We start from the raw sequence: 17,763 nt of genomic DNA, 5'->3' as shown, positions 1-17,763 counted from the left end.
TTAATCATTGCCTGCTCTTATTTTTATCATGTAATTATCACAGTAAGAAAAGAGACGGAGGACAGCTGCATTCCCCCAAATACATATTTTACTTCATCCGATGCTAAGTTATTTTTTCACTGGGCATATTTGAGAAAATTCTAATGACTAGTTTGCTTTTTGTCTTAGGGTTGGGAAGTTAGATGAGGAAAAAGTACCCCTCTTTCTTTACAGTTCAGCTTTATAAGAGTGTCTGTCTGCCGGACTCCTTTAGCTATTGAGCTTTTCTACATGGAAAAAATGTTTTATTACAGCTATGTTGAAATAACTGTTCCATTATAGTGATGCTGGTGTAAGTCCCTGTGTGGACACTTGATTCTGGTATAACTACTTTGCTCCCAAATTATTCTGTTAATATCTGAATAAAATCACTCTGATCCCAGAATAAAGTGTCCATACAGGGACTTATAACCAGTATTACTATAGTGCAGAAAAATGATCATAGTATAGTTTATACCAGGAAATTTTCCCATGTAGACTAGTTCATATGTAAAGTTAGCCTTACAAAATTACACTTGTCCAGGGTGAGTAGATTGTGCGTTTTTTATTAATAAGTGAGTAAAATATTATATTTCTACTCATCCGCTTGGTAAGGGTGAATGAGCTGATCTTGTGCCTGGGCTAGTAAATCTTCAGCATTATTGCAATGAGAATAGGCTTCAGTATTGGAGAAATAGACCTCAGGAATTCTCATACTCTGTATACAACTTGCTTAATAAAGTGATAATGCTTAGAAAGAACTAAGTTAACCTTAATTGTGCCTTGTCTAACTCAACCATTCAGACTTTTAACTGATCTAGGAGTAGGGTGGCGTACAAGCTCTGATAGTGATCATATTCAGGGAAAGGGCTGTTAATAATGTCTAGGTTTTTTTTTTTAACCCTTTCATGTTCAGATAGTTGGATTAAGTTTTCTCACAAATGGGCTCTTAATTGAACCTGCTTACCTTTCTTGATGCTAATTCCATGTCTGCTGTGGAAGCTCAAAGAGGGATAACTTCTAATTTTGGGTGCTCTCTTTGGCTCTGAAGGAGCAGTTTAGCGGAAGTGAAGTGAGGGAAATCACGTGCCTGATACTTTTACCATCCGTTCAGACTTATTGCTATATTAAGATAATTTGTCGCTGCTGTTCAGAGAATCTACCTTGCAGCAATTGAAGTGGTCTGTGTCTGGCTGAGAACTTAGAATGCATCTTCTCTTCCATCATGGTTTTGAAAGTGAATAGTATTTATAAAGTGATGCTTAGAAATGGTTTTTTTGGATATCATCCTTCACTTCTTTAAAATCATCCCTAGAGAAAGTGTTCCTGCTGCATTCTCTAAAGGGCTGCGAGCCAGCTCCTGAAATCCTTACTCTCACAGCACTAAGTTCATTGGGAATGTTGCCTGGGTAAGAGCTTCATGATTTGGCTGAGCAATAATTTGAAGGCTTGTCCCTAGATGTTTGCTGCAGCTGCAATTTATTATTGTTGTTGGATTCAGGAATCTGTGTATCTGCCTGGGTTCTTGTTCAGATGTACTGTTTCTTAGCCATGACATACTTTTAAGACCTGGAGTTAAATTATGGTTTGTTGTCTTCATGTAGAAGTCGAACGTATTGGCTGCTGTCCCAAATTTAGCTGTCCTTTGAATTGTTTTATTTGGCTCTTCTTCTTTATTTTTTTACCAATATTAAATCAAGCTTTCTGGATGGCATGTTATTGACTAGAAGAGGTAATGAACTTGAAACCTTTTTGACTGGTTATTATTGAATCAGTTTATTTTATCCCCGCAGTGGCTATTTTATGTATGTATTTTCTGTTTGTGCATGATTGGAATGGCTTAATTGCTTTATTCTATTGGCTATGCTTTATTTGCTCCTGTTCTCTGCCTGTGGTACACAACAATTTAGTCTCCGGAGGATTATAATACTTTAGTGTAATACTGGTTGTTGGGGGTTGATGTGTGAGTACTAGGTGGTCTTGGTGGCCTGTGACATACAGGAGGTCAGACGAGATGATCTGATGGTCCCTTGTGGCCTTAAACTTTCTGACTTTCTTTGTATCACAACGCAAGTGAGAGGTTTTTGAATGGATTGTCAGATCTTTAATCACATGTGAAGATCAGTGTTTAAAACATGTAGACAAACTTTGCAGGAAGTTGCATATCACCTATTAAAAATCTGAACCCAAAAATAGTTTGTGTGGAGGTGGTGTAATATTAATCAAACCATTAACCAGTAGTGCTGAGTCATTGAACCCACTAGGTGGATCAAGGAGTTCCACCAGGCATGAATTTGGTCCAGTGCCTCAAAGAGGAGGGGGATAGATATTATCTAGCTGCTTTTGTATTATTTTGTCTGTACTGAAACTATTTACATACACCAAGGACCTAGTTGTGTGACTCTTGCTAGTGTGCACGTAAGACGTGATCTGGCAAGATGATGCATGTAAGTGCAAGGATTCAGGGTCTTACTCCAGTAGTCTTTGATTTCAGTGGTGGTACTCCTCTTACCCCTGCAACATTGCTTAGTCCTGGTCTACATTTAAAAGTTAGATTGATCTGGCTTTGTCATTCAGAGCTGAAAATTTCATGCCCTGACTGCCGTAGTTAGATTGACCTAACCCCCAGTGTAAACATCGATAGGCCTGACTGTAGAGTTCTTTCAGTGACCTAAGTACCACCTCTCAAGGCTAGTCTATACTAGGCGGGGGTATCGATGTAAGATACGCAACTTCAGCTATGGGAACAGTGTAGCTGAAGTCGACGTATCTTATTTCGACTTATCTCCCGTCCTCACGGCGCGGGATCGACGGCTGCGGCTCCCCCGTCGACTCCGCTACCGCTGCTCGCCCTGGTGGAGTTCCGGAGTCGACGAGAGCGCATTCGGGGATCGATATATCGCGTCTAGACGAGATGCGATATATCGATCCCCGATAGATCGATCGCTACCCGCCGATCCGGCGGGTCGTCTGGACGTACCCTCAGAAAGGTGGATTAACTGTATTGATGCAAAAACCCCCTTCTGTTGATGTTGGAAGTGTCTATACAACGGTGCTGCAGTGCTATATCTGTGCCACTGTAATGGCTGTAGTGTAGACATACCCTTACTGAGCTCAGATAGCTTAATCAAATTATGCTCTCTTTGCTGCATAGGACAAATTTAGAGGCGCTGCAGAAGAAGCTGGAAGAGTTAGAATTGGATGAGCAGCAACGTAAACGTCTTGAAGCTTTCCTTACTCAGAAGCAAAAAGTTGGGGAACTGAAGGATGACGACTTTGAGAAAATCAGTGAACTGGGAGCAGGAAACGGCGGCGTGGTCTTCAAAGTATCTCACAAACCTTCTGGCCTCATTATGGCAAGAAAGGTGAGAACTTCCGTGGCAACAGGAGCTTTAATGATGCCTTTTCAAAGTTTAGTGCCCATCAAAAAGTGACATTGACACACATAATATTACCAAAGACCAACTTCCAGGAGAAGTGGAAATGCCTTCTAAAAATAGCAAAGGTCAAATACTTCTTTAGCCTCCATTTCCCCTGTCTGCGAACATGGTATTATGTTCCACGTTGTAGCGATGAAAGGCCAATAATCCCCTCCCTTTTTTGTTAGCAGCTTCTCATATTTTGTAAAGTAGGAGGCATTTTATTTACTGCCAAAAATCTTCTCTCTCTCTGATGCAAAATCTAAATACACCGTAGAACCTCACTAATGACTAGGATATCCACAACTAATTACTAAATGTTTTGGATTAGCAAAGCGGCATATCCTGTCCCCTAAGCCAGGCTTGCGTACAGAGGCTTAATACAGTTTACACTGTTGGGGTTGGAGGGGGGAAATTCTCCTCCTCATACCTCTCCCTCCACAGGCTGCTGAGGAGGAGTAGACCTATTCTTTGTCTGCTACTGCACCATCAGGGCTCCTTTATTGTGGAGCAGAGGGAATGGCCGGTGGAACCACTGTCTCAGCCCCCCTGCCTCCTTCACTGGAATGCAGGAAGAGCCCCTTGTCTGTGTAGTAGGAATACCCTGCCACAGGGAGAGCTCTTTCTGGTGAAGTAAAAAATGTAACTTTATGCATTTGGCAAGTGTCACGTAATTATTTAATATTGCATAGCATGCTACTAAATCAGGATTATTAATCATGTTTATTAGAGTAGTGACTAAGGGCCATCCAAGTATAGGGTCCCATTGTCCTAGGTGCTGCACAAACAGAGCAGCAGACTGCCCTGGCCCTGAGTAGGTTGCACTCTCAATAGACCACACAGACAGGGGAAAGGGACAAATACACAAGTAGCGTGAACAGTGTGATGGTGGCAAGCATCATGTTAGTGCCACAACTTATTTATTGTTTGGGATTGTTTTAGTTAGGAGGGGATCAGCTAAATGGCAAGCGGAGGGGAGAATAGGGTAAGAGAGGCAGGTGTGGAATGAAACTGACTGAAGAGACCGTCTTGGCGGGTGGGACGAGGGGGAGCAAACAGCCAATCAGCACAGGGCAGAGGCTATCCGAGAACTTTCTGCAGTTCTCACTGGAATATCCAAGGGTCCAGAGGTCCGTCCTTTGTCTACTTCTGGTTCTACTGGCCAGAGTCTCTGGCTGCCTATTCTCTGCAGTTTTCCCCCAAGATCATATGGTGGTGTGGGTGGGGGAGTGGAGGCGAGGCATCACTTGGACCCTAGTGCCCCCTAGTGGAGGAGGAGGTCTCCCCTCTACAGTTCTGGGTCCAGGTGATGGTTGGGAGCAGGGGAGGGGCGGGGTCCATGATGGTCCAGCTCCATTTCACCCCCTCTACCCAGTGCAGCAGTCTGGCAGTTTCTGTAAGAGGAGTAGATTGAAAACTTTCCATCAAAACTCTTTTTCATCTGAAAATTGGGATTTAAATTACGTTAATTTTTTTCATGAGAAGCGTGCGTTCTGTGGAGTGTTTTTTTTTTTACTTTTACTGAAAACCAAAAAAACTTCGATTTTGAAATGCTGCTCTGGTATCTCATGAGAACTGTAGTTCAGATGCATTATGCCCCCGTTCTCTGGCCTTGGCTACACTCGGGAATTCACAGCGCTGCCATGGCAGCGCTGTGAAGCGCGAGTGTAGTCGCGCCGCCAGCGCTGCAAGAGCTCTCTCGTAGCGCTGTATGTACTCCACCTCTCCAAGGGGAGTAGCTTGCAGCGCTGCAAGTGAGCGTGCAGTGCTGCAGGCTCTGATTACACTCGCGCTTTACAGCGCTGCACTCGCTGCGCTCGGGGGGGGCGTTTTCACAGCCCTGAGCGCAGCAAGTTGCAGCGCTGTACAGCGTCAGTGTAGCCAAGGCCTCTATGTGCTGGGTTCCCTGGCCAGACTACATCTCTCATCAAGCACAGTGGTCAGGAACGTCTATTATGCCCTGCTTTGACTCAGCAAGAGAGGAGGCCATCATAAATCACAGGAGATGTAATTCCGCTACGGAGCCTGGCCCATAGAGGGGAATGGGGTACAAGGCACCCAAATTATAACGCTTGTGAGGCACTAGGGCAGAATTTCAAAATCAGAGTTTTCAGCTGAAAGTTTAGTTTAAATTTTTGGCTCAAAAGTCAAACGTTTCCACAGAAAATTTTCAAGAAAGTGACATTTTCATTTGCATCAAAATTTTCCACAAGGGAAAAAAACATTTTCCAATCAGTTCTCTTTAGTAATATACATCACTATAATGTTCTGCTATCAAAGCTGTGGGAATCAAGGCGAGTTGGCCCTTTTTCAGGGTGAGACTTTTGAAGTTCAAAGATCAGTGAGTCTCTTGCACAGAACCAATTTACTTGATTTTTTTCCCCACCCATTTTATAAAACGTTTAGAGGGAATTTTAGCCTAGTTTGTGCCATTTAACACTTATCACTATAGGCTATTCAATCAATTATCTTTGCTTAATTGCTTTCCTTCAATGTGCCCAGTACCATTTTGTTTTCCATAAAGTAGTCTCTGAATCTGTACTCTTTCTGAAAGAAATAAAAATCCCTTATTTTGCATTAGGCAAAACATAGTCTAGCTAAGCAGTGTAATTTTATAGCTTCTCTTTAGATATATATTCATATTGATGAATTTTTTTTTTTAAATGCCCAAGGTGTGACTGAATTTTGTTCTTCGCTGAATGTATTTGGGACATGGCTTGCAAGCAGCTGCAGAAAGGCATCTGCCCAGATGTTTGCAAAGCAATTAGGCATTGTGACATATTTTGCTATGTAACTTCATTCATGGATTTTCCTCTGTATACATGGTCTAAATAACTGAAATAGATCCATTAACAGTAAATAGATAGAAGAGGAAAAAAAATGCATTGGAACAAAATGTTCCCACTGAAGAACTTCTTGAAAAGATAAGATAAAAATCCCACTCTTGGTAATATAAGTACTATACATCAGGTATTCTTTTATGCTATAATTAATGTCTCTCAAGAACTGTGATTGTCTTAGAGCAAAGAGTAACATGTTGCATTTTAACAATTATAGTAGATTATCTTACTTGCCTATCATAATTAGAATTTAAATTTTTATCAAAAGAGCAATTTTCTTGCTACCACTGCAGGTTGGGAAGATTATCTTGCATTTTTGTTTTAATATGGTTGTTTTCTTTTGTATTTTGGGTGTCTTTAAATTGAGGAAGAAAATGTCTTTACACAGTACTCTCATCTGCAATGTTGGGGACTTACTTGTGTAGTTCTAGAATATCGGAAATGTCCTCCACTTGAAAAATAAATAAATAAAAATCCACACCTTTGGTGCACTCACTGTATAATAAGACTTTTTTATATCTTAGTTGAGGTCTATTGGACGTTGTGTTATTTATATTAAATATAAAATATTAGTTTTAAAAAAAAAAGCATTGTTTAGAATGTTTGTTTTAGTTGAAATAGACCATTCCCTAGTGGCCACACACATGCACAGAAAAGTTGCATATTGCAAATTGCATCCTTTTGTTAGTTTCACCAGAAAAGCAAGCTATTAACTGGACACGGAGACTGAGCTATCCCCTGTCTTCAGACCCTTCCATTCATGTCAAGTTGGAGACATAATGGTGTGGCTCATATGGGGAGCTTTCATTGCTCTATGTGTACTGTAGCTATTCTGAGGATAATTAGGACTTCACTCTCCATTGCTATAAATCCAGCATCTTTTCATGAGCACTGGAATTCACGTACTGTTATTTCAGTGGGTTAAAATAAATATTGCAGTATCCAAGTCATGTATTTTTCTTTTAAATTGTCACTGAGGGAACAATAACAATTGATTTATTTTACAGTTAATTCACTTAGAGATCAAGCCAGCTATTCGAAACCAGATCATTCGTGAGCTACAAGTTCTACATGAATGTAACTCTCCATACATAGTGGGCTTTTATGGAGCTTTTTACAGTGATGGAGAGATCAGCATTTGCATGGAACACATGGTAAGTACATGTCTATCTGTGTGTGTTAATCTAAATTTTGGTATCAAACTCCTGTGAATATAAAATCCAATAGATACCGTATTCTGCATATATTCATAGAACCTCTGTTAACATGGCAGCCCTTTATGCATGTATGGCGAGTGGAATATTGGAGTACAGCTCTACCATGCAAATCTGAGGACTTTGGATTTAGCATGGTTATGTTTTTACGCCCTTTCCAGAGACTGATCCTCTGTATCTGTCATAGCCCTACAAAAGTCCCTATTTTCTTCTCCTTTATCCCTAGTCTTTTCGAATCCACATTATAGCGACCATTCTTACAGCCAGTCAACATGCTGTTTAATCAGTCAGAGGCGTTACTGTTGCGGAGTATGAGGGAAAAAATAATCTCCTTTTACAGCAACTGCCAGCATCAGTGTGACCACCAATGTAAAAAGGGCTCAGATGTTTTTACCACTTGAAAACCTGTTCTGAGCTGGATTTTTTTGACCCAATGTTAAAAATACCTGAACTGTAATGCCAGTGGTGCAGCTGCTGTAAATATAGGTATTTAATTTTTCGAGTGTAGATGCATTCCCTCTGTTCTCTCTGAAATGGTATCTGCCCTGCCCATTCTTTCTGAATTCTTAGAGGAATTACAGAGGAAACTAGCAAGACCAGAAGCACCATAAACAATGGTTGTTTCATACCGACATCATTTTTTTTTAACTTTTTCATTTTTAATAGAAAAGTACAGATTATTCTAGCCATCTGCCAGCATTTCTCTAAGCCATATGGAGCCCAATGTTTAGAGCAATTTTTCTGTGATTAAAGGTTATTCAAATCTCTCCCTCGTTCATCAGGCAGAGGAGGCTTTGAACAATTTCTGTTCAAAGAACCACATTTTCTAGCAAATAAAATGGTGTTTATAAAAAGAAGGTCTCTTTATTTTCTGGGGATATTACATAGTGTTAATTAATGTTGCCTTGACCTTCTTTAAAGGAAATCTTTAGGGAAAACGTATGGTTGCTTAGGTGCATGTGATCTAATTTATTTTATTATGTGCAAACAGAATATGGTGCTATCCAATAATATATATACTTGATGCTTTAAAGAGGCCAATTCCCCAGAGCTGAAACCAATCACGAGGAAAACTGAGTGGGTGGAAATGCTTAAACATAAAAACAGGAATGATGATTGGTAATTGTATTAAAAATGCTTTGCTAGATGCCCAAAAAACACAATTCTGCAATCATGAAAGAAGACTTCTTTTGGTTAAAAGCCATCTTGGTTAAGAGGGGAGGTGAAATAAGTGCATGCCATGTGTGAGTGTGTATTACACATACAAATGGAGAAGCTGATAGCAATGAATACAAATACAGCAGTTAGGAAATGCAGACAATTGATAAGGGAAGCTAACGTTATCAGTCAGTAGGAGTAAGAACAATAAGAAGGAATTCTTTAAATATGTCAGGAACAAAGAAAATCCTATCAATGCAGATTAAGTGGGGATTTAAATTATTGTCCTTGTCCAGCTGAAAATATCAGAAGTGAATCTTAACTTCAACTAGCAACAAGTGCTTGATAAGCAAAATATTTGGGGTCTGCTCTTAAAAGCTGCTGAGCACCTAGACTTTCAAGGCAATTGAAGGTATCAGCACCTTGCAGGACTGGGGACTGATTCAAAGGTCTATTGATTGCCTTGGAGAGTGAATCCTTCTGTCTGATGAATCAGTTTCTGAGAAAAAAGGACTGCATGTTTTTTCTACATATTATATAATGTATGTATTTTACATATTTTCCATTGGCACTCTTATTTATTTTGCCTGAATTCATATTTGATTACATGAATGTGAGGACAACATTTAACACAGGCTCATATGCACTTTTTAAAATCTTTCCCCTGGGAACGTTGGGATGCACTCCTTTGAATGATAAAAGCTTGCATTGTGCTTGCATACTACACTTCTACCCCGATATAACGCGACCCGATATAACATTAATTCGGATATAACACGATAAAGCAGCGCTCCAGGGGGGCGGGGCTGCACACTCCGGAGGATCAAAGCAAGTTCGATATAACACGGTTTCACCTATAACGCGGTACGATTTTTTGGCTCCTGAGGACAGCGTTATATCAGGGTAGAGGTGTATATGGTTCTCTTTAGAGGTATGAAAAGTGACAGAGTGCTTCGGACTGTTGAGTTTTGTAAAAGGAGCCAGAAAAATATTATCCCATGCCTGGGGGTATGATTTCAAGAACTCTGGAATATTGCAAATCATCAGCCATGTAATTGGATCTTGTTTTTGTTTAAAGAAATAAAATTTAGAAGTTCTGTTTTTGTTATGTAGTCTCTGTTCTAGAAAATCTGCACAAGGCTACTGTTGAATTTGATCATAATCGGTTGCTAAAAATAAGTATCATTTATGCAGCTTTTCTTCTCTGAAGCTCTTAGCAACAGAGTTGCTTGAATTTGAAAGGGTGCAAGTGCATGTGTTAGTAACTTATTTAATTCTGGTAAAATGAGTGGAGTAGTTACTCAATGTGAAATTTGAAAAACATTTTTTTTCTATTTTTTCCTATTGGTGAGTCATAGCCTGTCCCCTGTGTCTGCATGACATATTGGCATCTTCAGTTACCATAAATACTGTCTAGAGTTCATACGGTACTGGCTATCAGTGGGGTTCCAGGGAACATGCTAGTGTTATTTGTTGCAAAAGAGACAGGTTGACATTACCTGATTTCTGAGTGCAGTGGAGCTGATAAATAGTTAAATGATTCCCTATCTAGTGCTCAAAGTTCTTCAGAACCTCCCGTTAACCTCTGAGGTTGGTCTTCAGGTGTCTTTCATAATTGCTATACTGTCTACTCAGAGTGTTCAGGAAATAGAATTACAGAATCAAAACATATACAGACAGTGTATGAAAAAACAGTATATGGTTGTTGCCGTCCCTATGTTCCTTGTCTTAGATTATAAATTTTCAAAGATGTCAATCTCTGCGCACCGTACATAGCATAATGGGATCCTGATCCTGCTTAGAGCCACTGCGTGCTACTGGAATATACATAATAGACAGGAAGATTGTCCATCTAACTAGACTACTGTATTTCCCATCCAGATAAAATGATTTTGTGGTCTGGTCTTGCCTTTATCCCAAAGATCAACTCAGACCGTCACAGATCACAAGATATAAACCTTCCATTCTGCCCAAATCCTGAGCATCTAAAAGAGAGACAGTGGCACCCCATGGACATGCAGAGAACAGTTAAAATGCATCTAAATACAACTGTAGACTGCAGAAAGCTTACTGCGCTCCTAGTGCTTTGTCCTGCTGGTCATGGACAAGGCCTCCTTAGTAAGAAGAATCAGCCTGTGCATCGTGGAATCATACAAGGCCAGAAGACCATTAAATGACGCAAGGGTCCACCTCAGTGGTTGCCAGGTCTCAGGTTGTTTAAACTGATTAGTATAAAACTGATTAACCTTTTCTAATGACCAGTTGCACTTTTTTCCCTGATACTCACCACTGCAATATAAAGCAAAAAGGATAGTTTATTTCATCACAAGCAATGGGAAACAGCACATTGTCTGCCTTCAAAATTATAAGATTTTTTTTCCTCACAGACTGTAGGCTTTAAAATGTTTTGGATAAATATGATTAATGTTTTAATATTCAAACACTTATTATTAGGATGGCGGGTCCTTGGATCAAGTACTGAAAAAAGCTGGAAGAATTCCAGAGCAGATTTTGGGCAAAGTTAGCATTGCTGTAAGTATATTTGTAATGTACTCTGGGAAGCAGGGACCAGATGTCTCCATATTATGTTAGGATAGTGCCAGATCCAGAAGGCAAAAGCAGCCGGTTTGGGGGATTGAGGAAAATTTAAGTGGGACAGGCAAATATTACTAGGCTTTAAAGTGGTTTTTTTTTTTTTTTTTTTTTAAGAGAGAGGTTTTTTTTTTTTTTTAAATACATGTCACCACTTTGTAACTAAGGGCATTTGGATGGATCACACATATTCCATTGTGTGTGTTTGCTTTGATTTTCCACTAAGGGATGTCAGCTGCTGTTACTACCACTGGGTGGGAAAAGAACCAGCAAAATAATTAAAATGGTCTATTAAATGTTTTGAATGTTACCCTTTAAGTGTCTGTACTGCAGTAGGTTGTGTCCATGACATTTCTGGTGGTTGTTTGGTTAACATTATTCTCTTTTATGGGCAAATTGGAGTATAAATTTTAACATGACTGCCTTTTATTTTCTCTTTGAATTCTTGCCAGGGTGTATTGTGCTTTTGATTGTAGATGACATTTTGAAATTCTTGCTTGGACGAAACTCATGTTTTCATTTTTACTAGTTTTACAGCTTTGAAATGTTGAATTTTCTTTTCTCTAGGTAATAAAAGGTCTCACGTATTTGAGAGAAAAACATAAGATAATGCATAGAGGTAAGACCATGCATTATATCCCTGGCTTCTCTTTTCCTTGTATATTGAACATCAATAGAAATCAAGAGGTGTTTTTTTTTCTGTTTGTTTTTTCATGCTTTTATGTCTCAGCTTGAATTTTTTTTCACCTGATGTATTGTTTCTCCAATCTCTCTTTCAACCATTAACCCTGTAGCTGGTGGGTGCTCTCACAACCTCAGTATGTTGCAGGTGTGATGAGCATTCTTTGAGATGTTAGCATTTCAAAGGAAATTCTCTGGTATGGGAGGCAGCTCGGCATGCGGCTTCCATCCCATCACTATGCAGTGGTGGTGATGTAGCTGTGTGGGTCCCAGGATGTTAGAGACACAAAGGGGATGAGGTAATATCTTGTATTGGGCCAACTACTGTTGGTGAAAGAGACAAGCTTTGAAGCTTATCAGGTAAGCCCAAGCCAATCAATGAGAGACATGTAAGAGTGGGTGTTTGTGTGATTATATATTTGATATACTCTCTTGCTTTATGAAGAAAACTGTTAAAATACATTATGAAACAGTATTTATGACATTATAGTTCTCTAATTGTAATGGGTTTTCTTCTGGTAGCAACAGGTCTATTAGCCATCTTAGCTAAAAGCTTTGAAGAGGTTTAAAGAAATACAACACGCTGCCTTTAATTTCTGTTAATTTCCATTATCACCATTAAGACTGCGGTTCCTCTTTAAATTAAAAGTCACAGGCTTTTAGTAGATGTCTCAGGCGTTCATGTGCTATTTATAGAAGTTACCAATCAGAAGCGCAGCCCTTTATATTTATTACCTAGTTTAATGGTTGTTAACAACATGGGTAATTGTTAAATCACATAAAAAAGAGGCAGGAGTTTAGTTCTAAATCTACCCAGGTCTTTGAATAGACTTCACTGTGGGGTAAACACCCATATTGTTTCCTGCATCTTTTACCTTAACCTTTTAAATCCAGCTGTTTTTTAATCGGCTGCATGTCCTACTAAATCAGAAATGGCGCTTGTGAAATAAAACATTCTGTAGTTTCTTAAATTACGCACCAGAGATGGCTTACTCTACATTTTTGTTGCCTCAGCTCATTGCAGTGATTACACAATATAGCTATCAGTACTGTCCATTCACCTAGTCTCTTGCATCATTTAGGATTCCACAGACTTTTGGTTATAAAAATATTCCATTCATCAAACTAGTCACTTGATATGTAGTTGTTAGCAAACCCAAGAAAGGATTAATAGGAATGCACGTAGATGTGACAGATTGAAGAACCACTTTAAACATGATGCAATAGACTGTATTTATTACATGTTCTCTTTTGGGTTTTACTAACAGTTGAATATAGGCTTCTGCCAAAGAGGTAGTAGGGACTTCATATGGATTTCTGATGGTAGCTGCAACGGAATGTAGTTCTTAATTTAGCGCTTAACAAGGTTTCTTGGAAAGGAGACCCGCTGTTTTAGGGCAGACCAAAAATGTGACACTTGCGCGCTCTCAACACATAGGTCAGCAATGGCATAACTCCTTTGACATCAGTGGAGTTGCAGCCTCTAATGACAGTGCAAAATTTGATCCTTCAATATTAAACATCATAATGATGGGTGTGGGGAAGAAGGAGAATAAAATGAACTATATAGCAGTGTGGCTTTTTTTCTGTTTTGTTTGGTGGTAATGGTGATTTTCAGGAGGGGTTGTTTGAGGGGGTTGTGTTGTTTTTGAGATTTTCTTGTTTTTGTGTGTTTTGCAACATTTAGACTTGCATGTTTTTGTCATTGGTATATTTTTGAGGTTATAAAAGGGAAAATCAAACCACACCACCTCTGGTGGTGATCCCATCACATCTTGTAAAAAGACATAGTTTGGCCTAGTCAGTAGTTGAATGGGAGACCTCCAAAAAACACCTTTGTAGTGTTAGTAATTCAGTAAGTTGGTGGCATTCTTTGGTCTGGCCTCTGTTCTGATGGAGATACTAGCTGCATTTTCAAAAGCTCCAAAATGACTTAAAAGCCAAGTACTATTTTCAACAAGGACTTAGAAGTCAGAGTCTCATTGAAAGTCAATGGGATTTAGGCTCCAAAGTCTTGTAAACATTTTTGAAAATTTTACCCTTGATCCTTTGTAGAAATCATAGAAATGTAGGCCTGGAAAGGACCTTGAGAGGTCATCAAATCCAGCCTCCTGCGCTGAGGCAGGACCACGTCCCTGACATGGTTTATCTAACCTGTTCTTAAAAATGGAAAACAGATGATCACTGTCCTCTTTATAACAGTCCTTAACGTATTTGAAGGCTGTTATCAGTCTCCCTTCAGTCTTCGTTTCTCAAGACTAAATGTGGCCAGTTTTTTTTAACATTTCCTCATAGGTCAGGTTTTCTAAACCTTTTACCACCTTAGTTGCTCTGCTCTGGACTCTCTCCAGTGTAGGAAAGATGTAGACAAAGTGTTGTGCCCAGAATTGGACACAGTACTCCAGCTGAGGCTGCACCAGTAACGAATAGAGCGGGTTACCTCCTGCGTCTTATGTACAACGCTTCTGTTAATACCCCCCAGAATATTAGCCTTTTTCGCAACTGCATCACGTTGTTGACTCATGTTCGATTTGTGATCCACTCTAACCCACAGATGCTTTTCAGTAGTGCCACCACCTAGCTAGTTATTCCCCATTTTGTAGTTATGCGTTAGATTTTTCCTCCCTAAGCGAAGTACTTTGCATTTATCTTTATTGAATTTAATCTTGTTGAATTCAGACCAATTCTCCAATTTGTCAAGGTCATTTTGAATTCTAATCCTGTCCTCCAAAGTATTTGCAACCTCTCCCAACTTGGTGTCCTCTGCAAATTTTATAAACATGCTTTCCGCTGCATTATCCAAGTAATTAATGAAAATATTGAATAGTACTAGTCCCAGGACTGACCCCTGCAGGATCCCACAAGATTCCCCCTTCCAGTTTGACAGTGAACCATTGATAACTATTGTTTGAGCATGGGCATTCAAGTAGTTGTGTACCCACCTTACAGTAATTTAATGTAGACCACATTTCCCTAGTTTGCTTATGAAAATGTCCTGTGAGACTGTGTCAAAAGCCTTACCACACGAAGCTGCTCAGCACTATGCAACTACTGCTCTAAAAAGGGGTTTGGGATCTGTACCTGGTTGCCTGAGGCAAGTGATGATGGTGGTTCCTTCATTTGTTGTTGGCATGGGCCCGATCCAGTTCTTTTCATTTGTTGTTGGTGGGCTCAGATCCAAACCCATCTTACCATTCCAGGAGGGGCCTATTTTCTGCTAATTGTTCAGCTGCATTGCGAATCTCTCAAAAACAGGCATTCTCATAGGATTTAGGCCCAAGGGGGTAGAGATCTGGGGAGAATAGCTAGCGTTGTTTTATGGTACCTAACTGAACCTGAGCCCCACGAAAATCTGGATCTGAGAACCAACCACCACCTCCTTTCTAGTTTGACACTAGATTCTTACTTGTGACCAAGGTGGTCAGCAGTGTAAAAACTCGTGTCTCTTTTCTGAGTTAAATTCTGCCACAGGTTGTGTCGAGATACCACAAAGTCTGGGTTTCTGTTGGACAGTTAATGGTGATACTCTATTCTGTACCCAGCCTTTTCTACTCGACACACTGAAAACTCACATGATGGGAAGTGCTTCTTGCTACTTATAAACTCTGAAACTTAGTTTTAAAATTAACTTGTGCTAATATTAGCACTTGTGGATCTCCTGCTGCCAGTCATTATCTTGGGATGCTGGTGTTAGTGGAAATCAATGAGAGATGGCAAACCACTGTTAAAGTGCAGTGAAAAACATTTTAAATAATTTGAATAAGAAGTCTGCTGTTTGAATTTGTTGGTACATATCAAGGAGCTACAGATGTCCTTTTGTTTTTTAAATCCCCAATAAAGCTGGATGGAATCTCACTTGCTGTCTCTGATACTGAGCCTCCATGTATTTGAGCATAAGCTTTTGTGGGCTACAGCCCACTTCATCGGATGCATAGAATGGAACGTATAGTAAGGAGATACATATACACATACAGAGAACATGAAAAGGTGGGAGTTGTCCTACCAACTCTAAGAGGCTAATTAATTAAGATGAGCAATTATCAGCAGGAGAAAAAAAAATGTTAGTCTCTAAGGTGCCACAAGTACTCCTGTTCTTTTTGCGGATACTGACTAACACGACTGCTACTCTGAAACCTGAGCCTCCATTCTATCACCGTCACAAACAGGTGTCACTTTTCACTCCTCTGGTGGCTGCCATATAACACACTCAATAGCAGAAGTTTTTAATTAAAACTTGATTTTAAAAAGTTCTATTTCACAGTTAGGACATGGTGAGAATTGCATCTCTCCATGGGAGCTCGGTGAATGCTGCAGGGAGTAGAATGAGGGATTAATCCAAAACCATGGTAGTTAAAGGGAGTATTTTCATTGACATCAGTGTGCTTTGGATCAGGCCTACAATGGAGCTTTCTTTGTCAAATTGATAAAGATTTATGATCTTTCGAATGTATATCTTAGTGAATGCCAACGTGTTTCATTGTCCTGGTTGGTGACCTATTAAATAGCTTTGATGACTGATTTTTGGGAGTGCATTGAGGACGCTGACTTTCTGGCTTAGCAGGTGCTAGATATGAAGCATCAATCAGTCAGTTGATGTGAAGGGGCTGATTGTGTCATTTCGGAAGTGATCTCTTTTTTTTCTGATGTTGGGCTCCTCACTGGCAGTGTCATCTAATAGACGTAAAGCAGGCAGTGCTTAGAATAGTGTAGTAGAAGCGAAAATGACACTGGCAAGGTGTGGATTGAACTAGTACACAGGGCTAAGATGTAGTGGCACCTCTTCCACTCTCCTTCCTTGTTCTCTGGACTCTAAGAATCAGTTAATTAAAAAAAGTTTGTGTCTCTAGCCATTGTTGCCGGGATACACTTGGGTCACGTATTTGAGACTAACTGATGCTGTGACGGCTGCCTGTTTGCACAACCTGAAATAATTCTGAGGTGTGAAGCCCTGCCCATTCATTTTGATGGGTGTTAACTCAGGTGGCCACTGATAATACCTTAAATGTCAACATTCCTTACAATTTCATTGCTCATCAAAGCATGTATGGAGGAAGAGGGAAAACCTTCTCATGAAGATCTGCCCAAATCTACTGTGAGAGACAGCCCATTTGGCCCCAGGAGTGAGTGGCTTTAGTAGATACAGCCACTCCTACCCATATACATATCCAATAAAGGAGTAACCTAGCAGCGCCCAGCTGGGCATCTCTTCCTCCCTCCCAAGAGGGAGTCAAGCTCACAAACCCCAGTGGAACATCTGAGGCTCGTCAAGGGGAAGCCAGACCCAAGAAGCCCAGTGAAGGCAGAGCCCCTTCGTGTATTCAGATCCTACCAAGGGCGAGCCAAGCACCAGCAGCCCAGAGAACATGCATGATTAGAACTTGCACGATGGGTGTCTCCGATGGGCAGAGCTTGGAAGAGTAACACTCTATTTTCCAGACTGAACCCTGACCACTGTCCAATCACAGAGAACAGGGAGCAATCCCATAATGGTCAGCTGGTAGAAGTCCTCTAGCTCCATTCTACTATATAGTAAACCTTGTAAAAGGCATCGGTCAAAACTTAACATGATGATACTGTCAGGCTCTGACAATTTTTAGCTGAACTTTAGGGCCAGCTGTCCTTATGGTGGGTTGGCCTTAGCTTTAGGTTTGTAAATCAGATCAGCTCTGCTGTGGTAGCTTTGACTCTGTTTAAGTGCAATCGTCCCTCACACTCATGGATGCATCAGAGGCTGCTCTTTCGAAGTGCATGGACCAACAGAAGTTCCTCCTTTACATTCCTTCAGTTTATCTATGTTATCCACTTATGTGTGCTCCATACAGCCAATGAACTATATATCCG

General features: G+C 40.2%; 1 protein-coding gene across 3 annotated transcripts in view; it reads left to right on the top strand.

Moving 5' to 3' along the window:
- MAP2K1 (mitogen-activated protein kinase kinase 1) overlaps positions 1-17,763 on the top strand; it is a 65,174-nt gene that overhangs the window by 26,146 nt on the left and 21,265 nt on the right. For 2 of the 3 annotated variants that reach the window (XM_024109144.3, XM_024109143.3), the window contains 4 exons: positions 3,173-3,383; positions 7,285-7,431; positions 11,104-11,181; positions 11,809-11,860. In XM_024109144.3, the coding sequence (XP_023964912.1) occupies positions 3,173-3,383; positions 7,285-7,431; positions 11,104-11,181; positions 11,809-11,860 (488 nt within the window). Of the gene's footprint in view, positions 1-1,401; positions 1,428-3,172; positions 3,384-7,284; positions 7,432-11,103; positions 11,182-11,808; positions 11,861-17,763 lie in introns of those variants that run through there. The other variant, XM_024109145.3, reaches the window with a different exon arrangement.

Source organism: Chrysemys picta, chromosome 10 (genome assembly GCF_011386835.1).
Source record: "Chrysemys picta bellii isolate R12L10 chromosome 10, ASM1138683v2, whole genome shotgun sequence".
In the NCBI taxonomy this organism is placed as follows: Eukaryota; Metazoa; Chordata; order Testudines; family Emydidae; genus Chrysemys; species Chrysemys picta.
The sequence above is the reverse complement of the archived record's forward strand: the minus strand, read 5'-3'. Positions and strand labels throughout refer to the sequence as shown.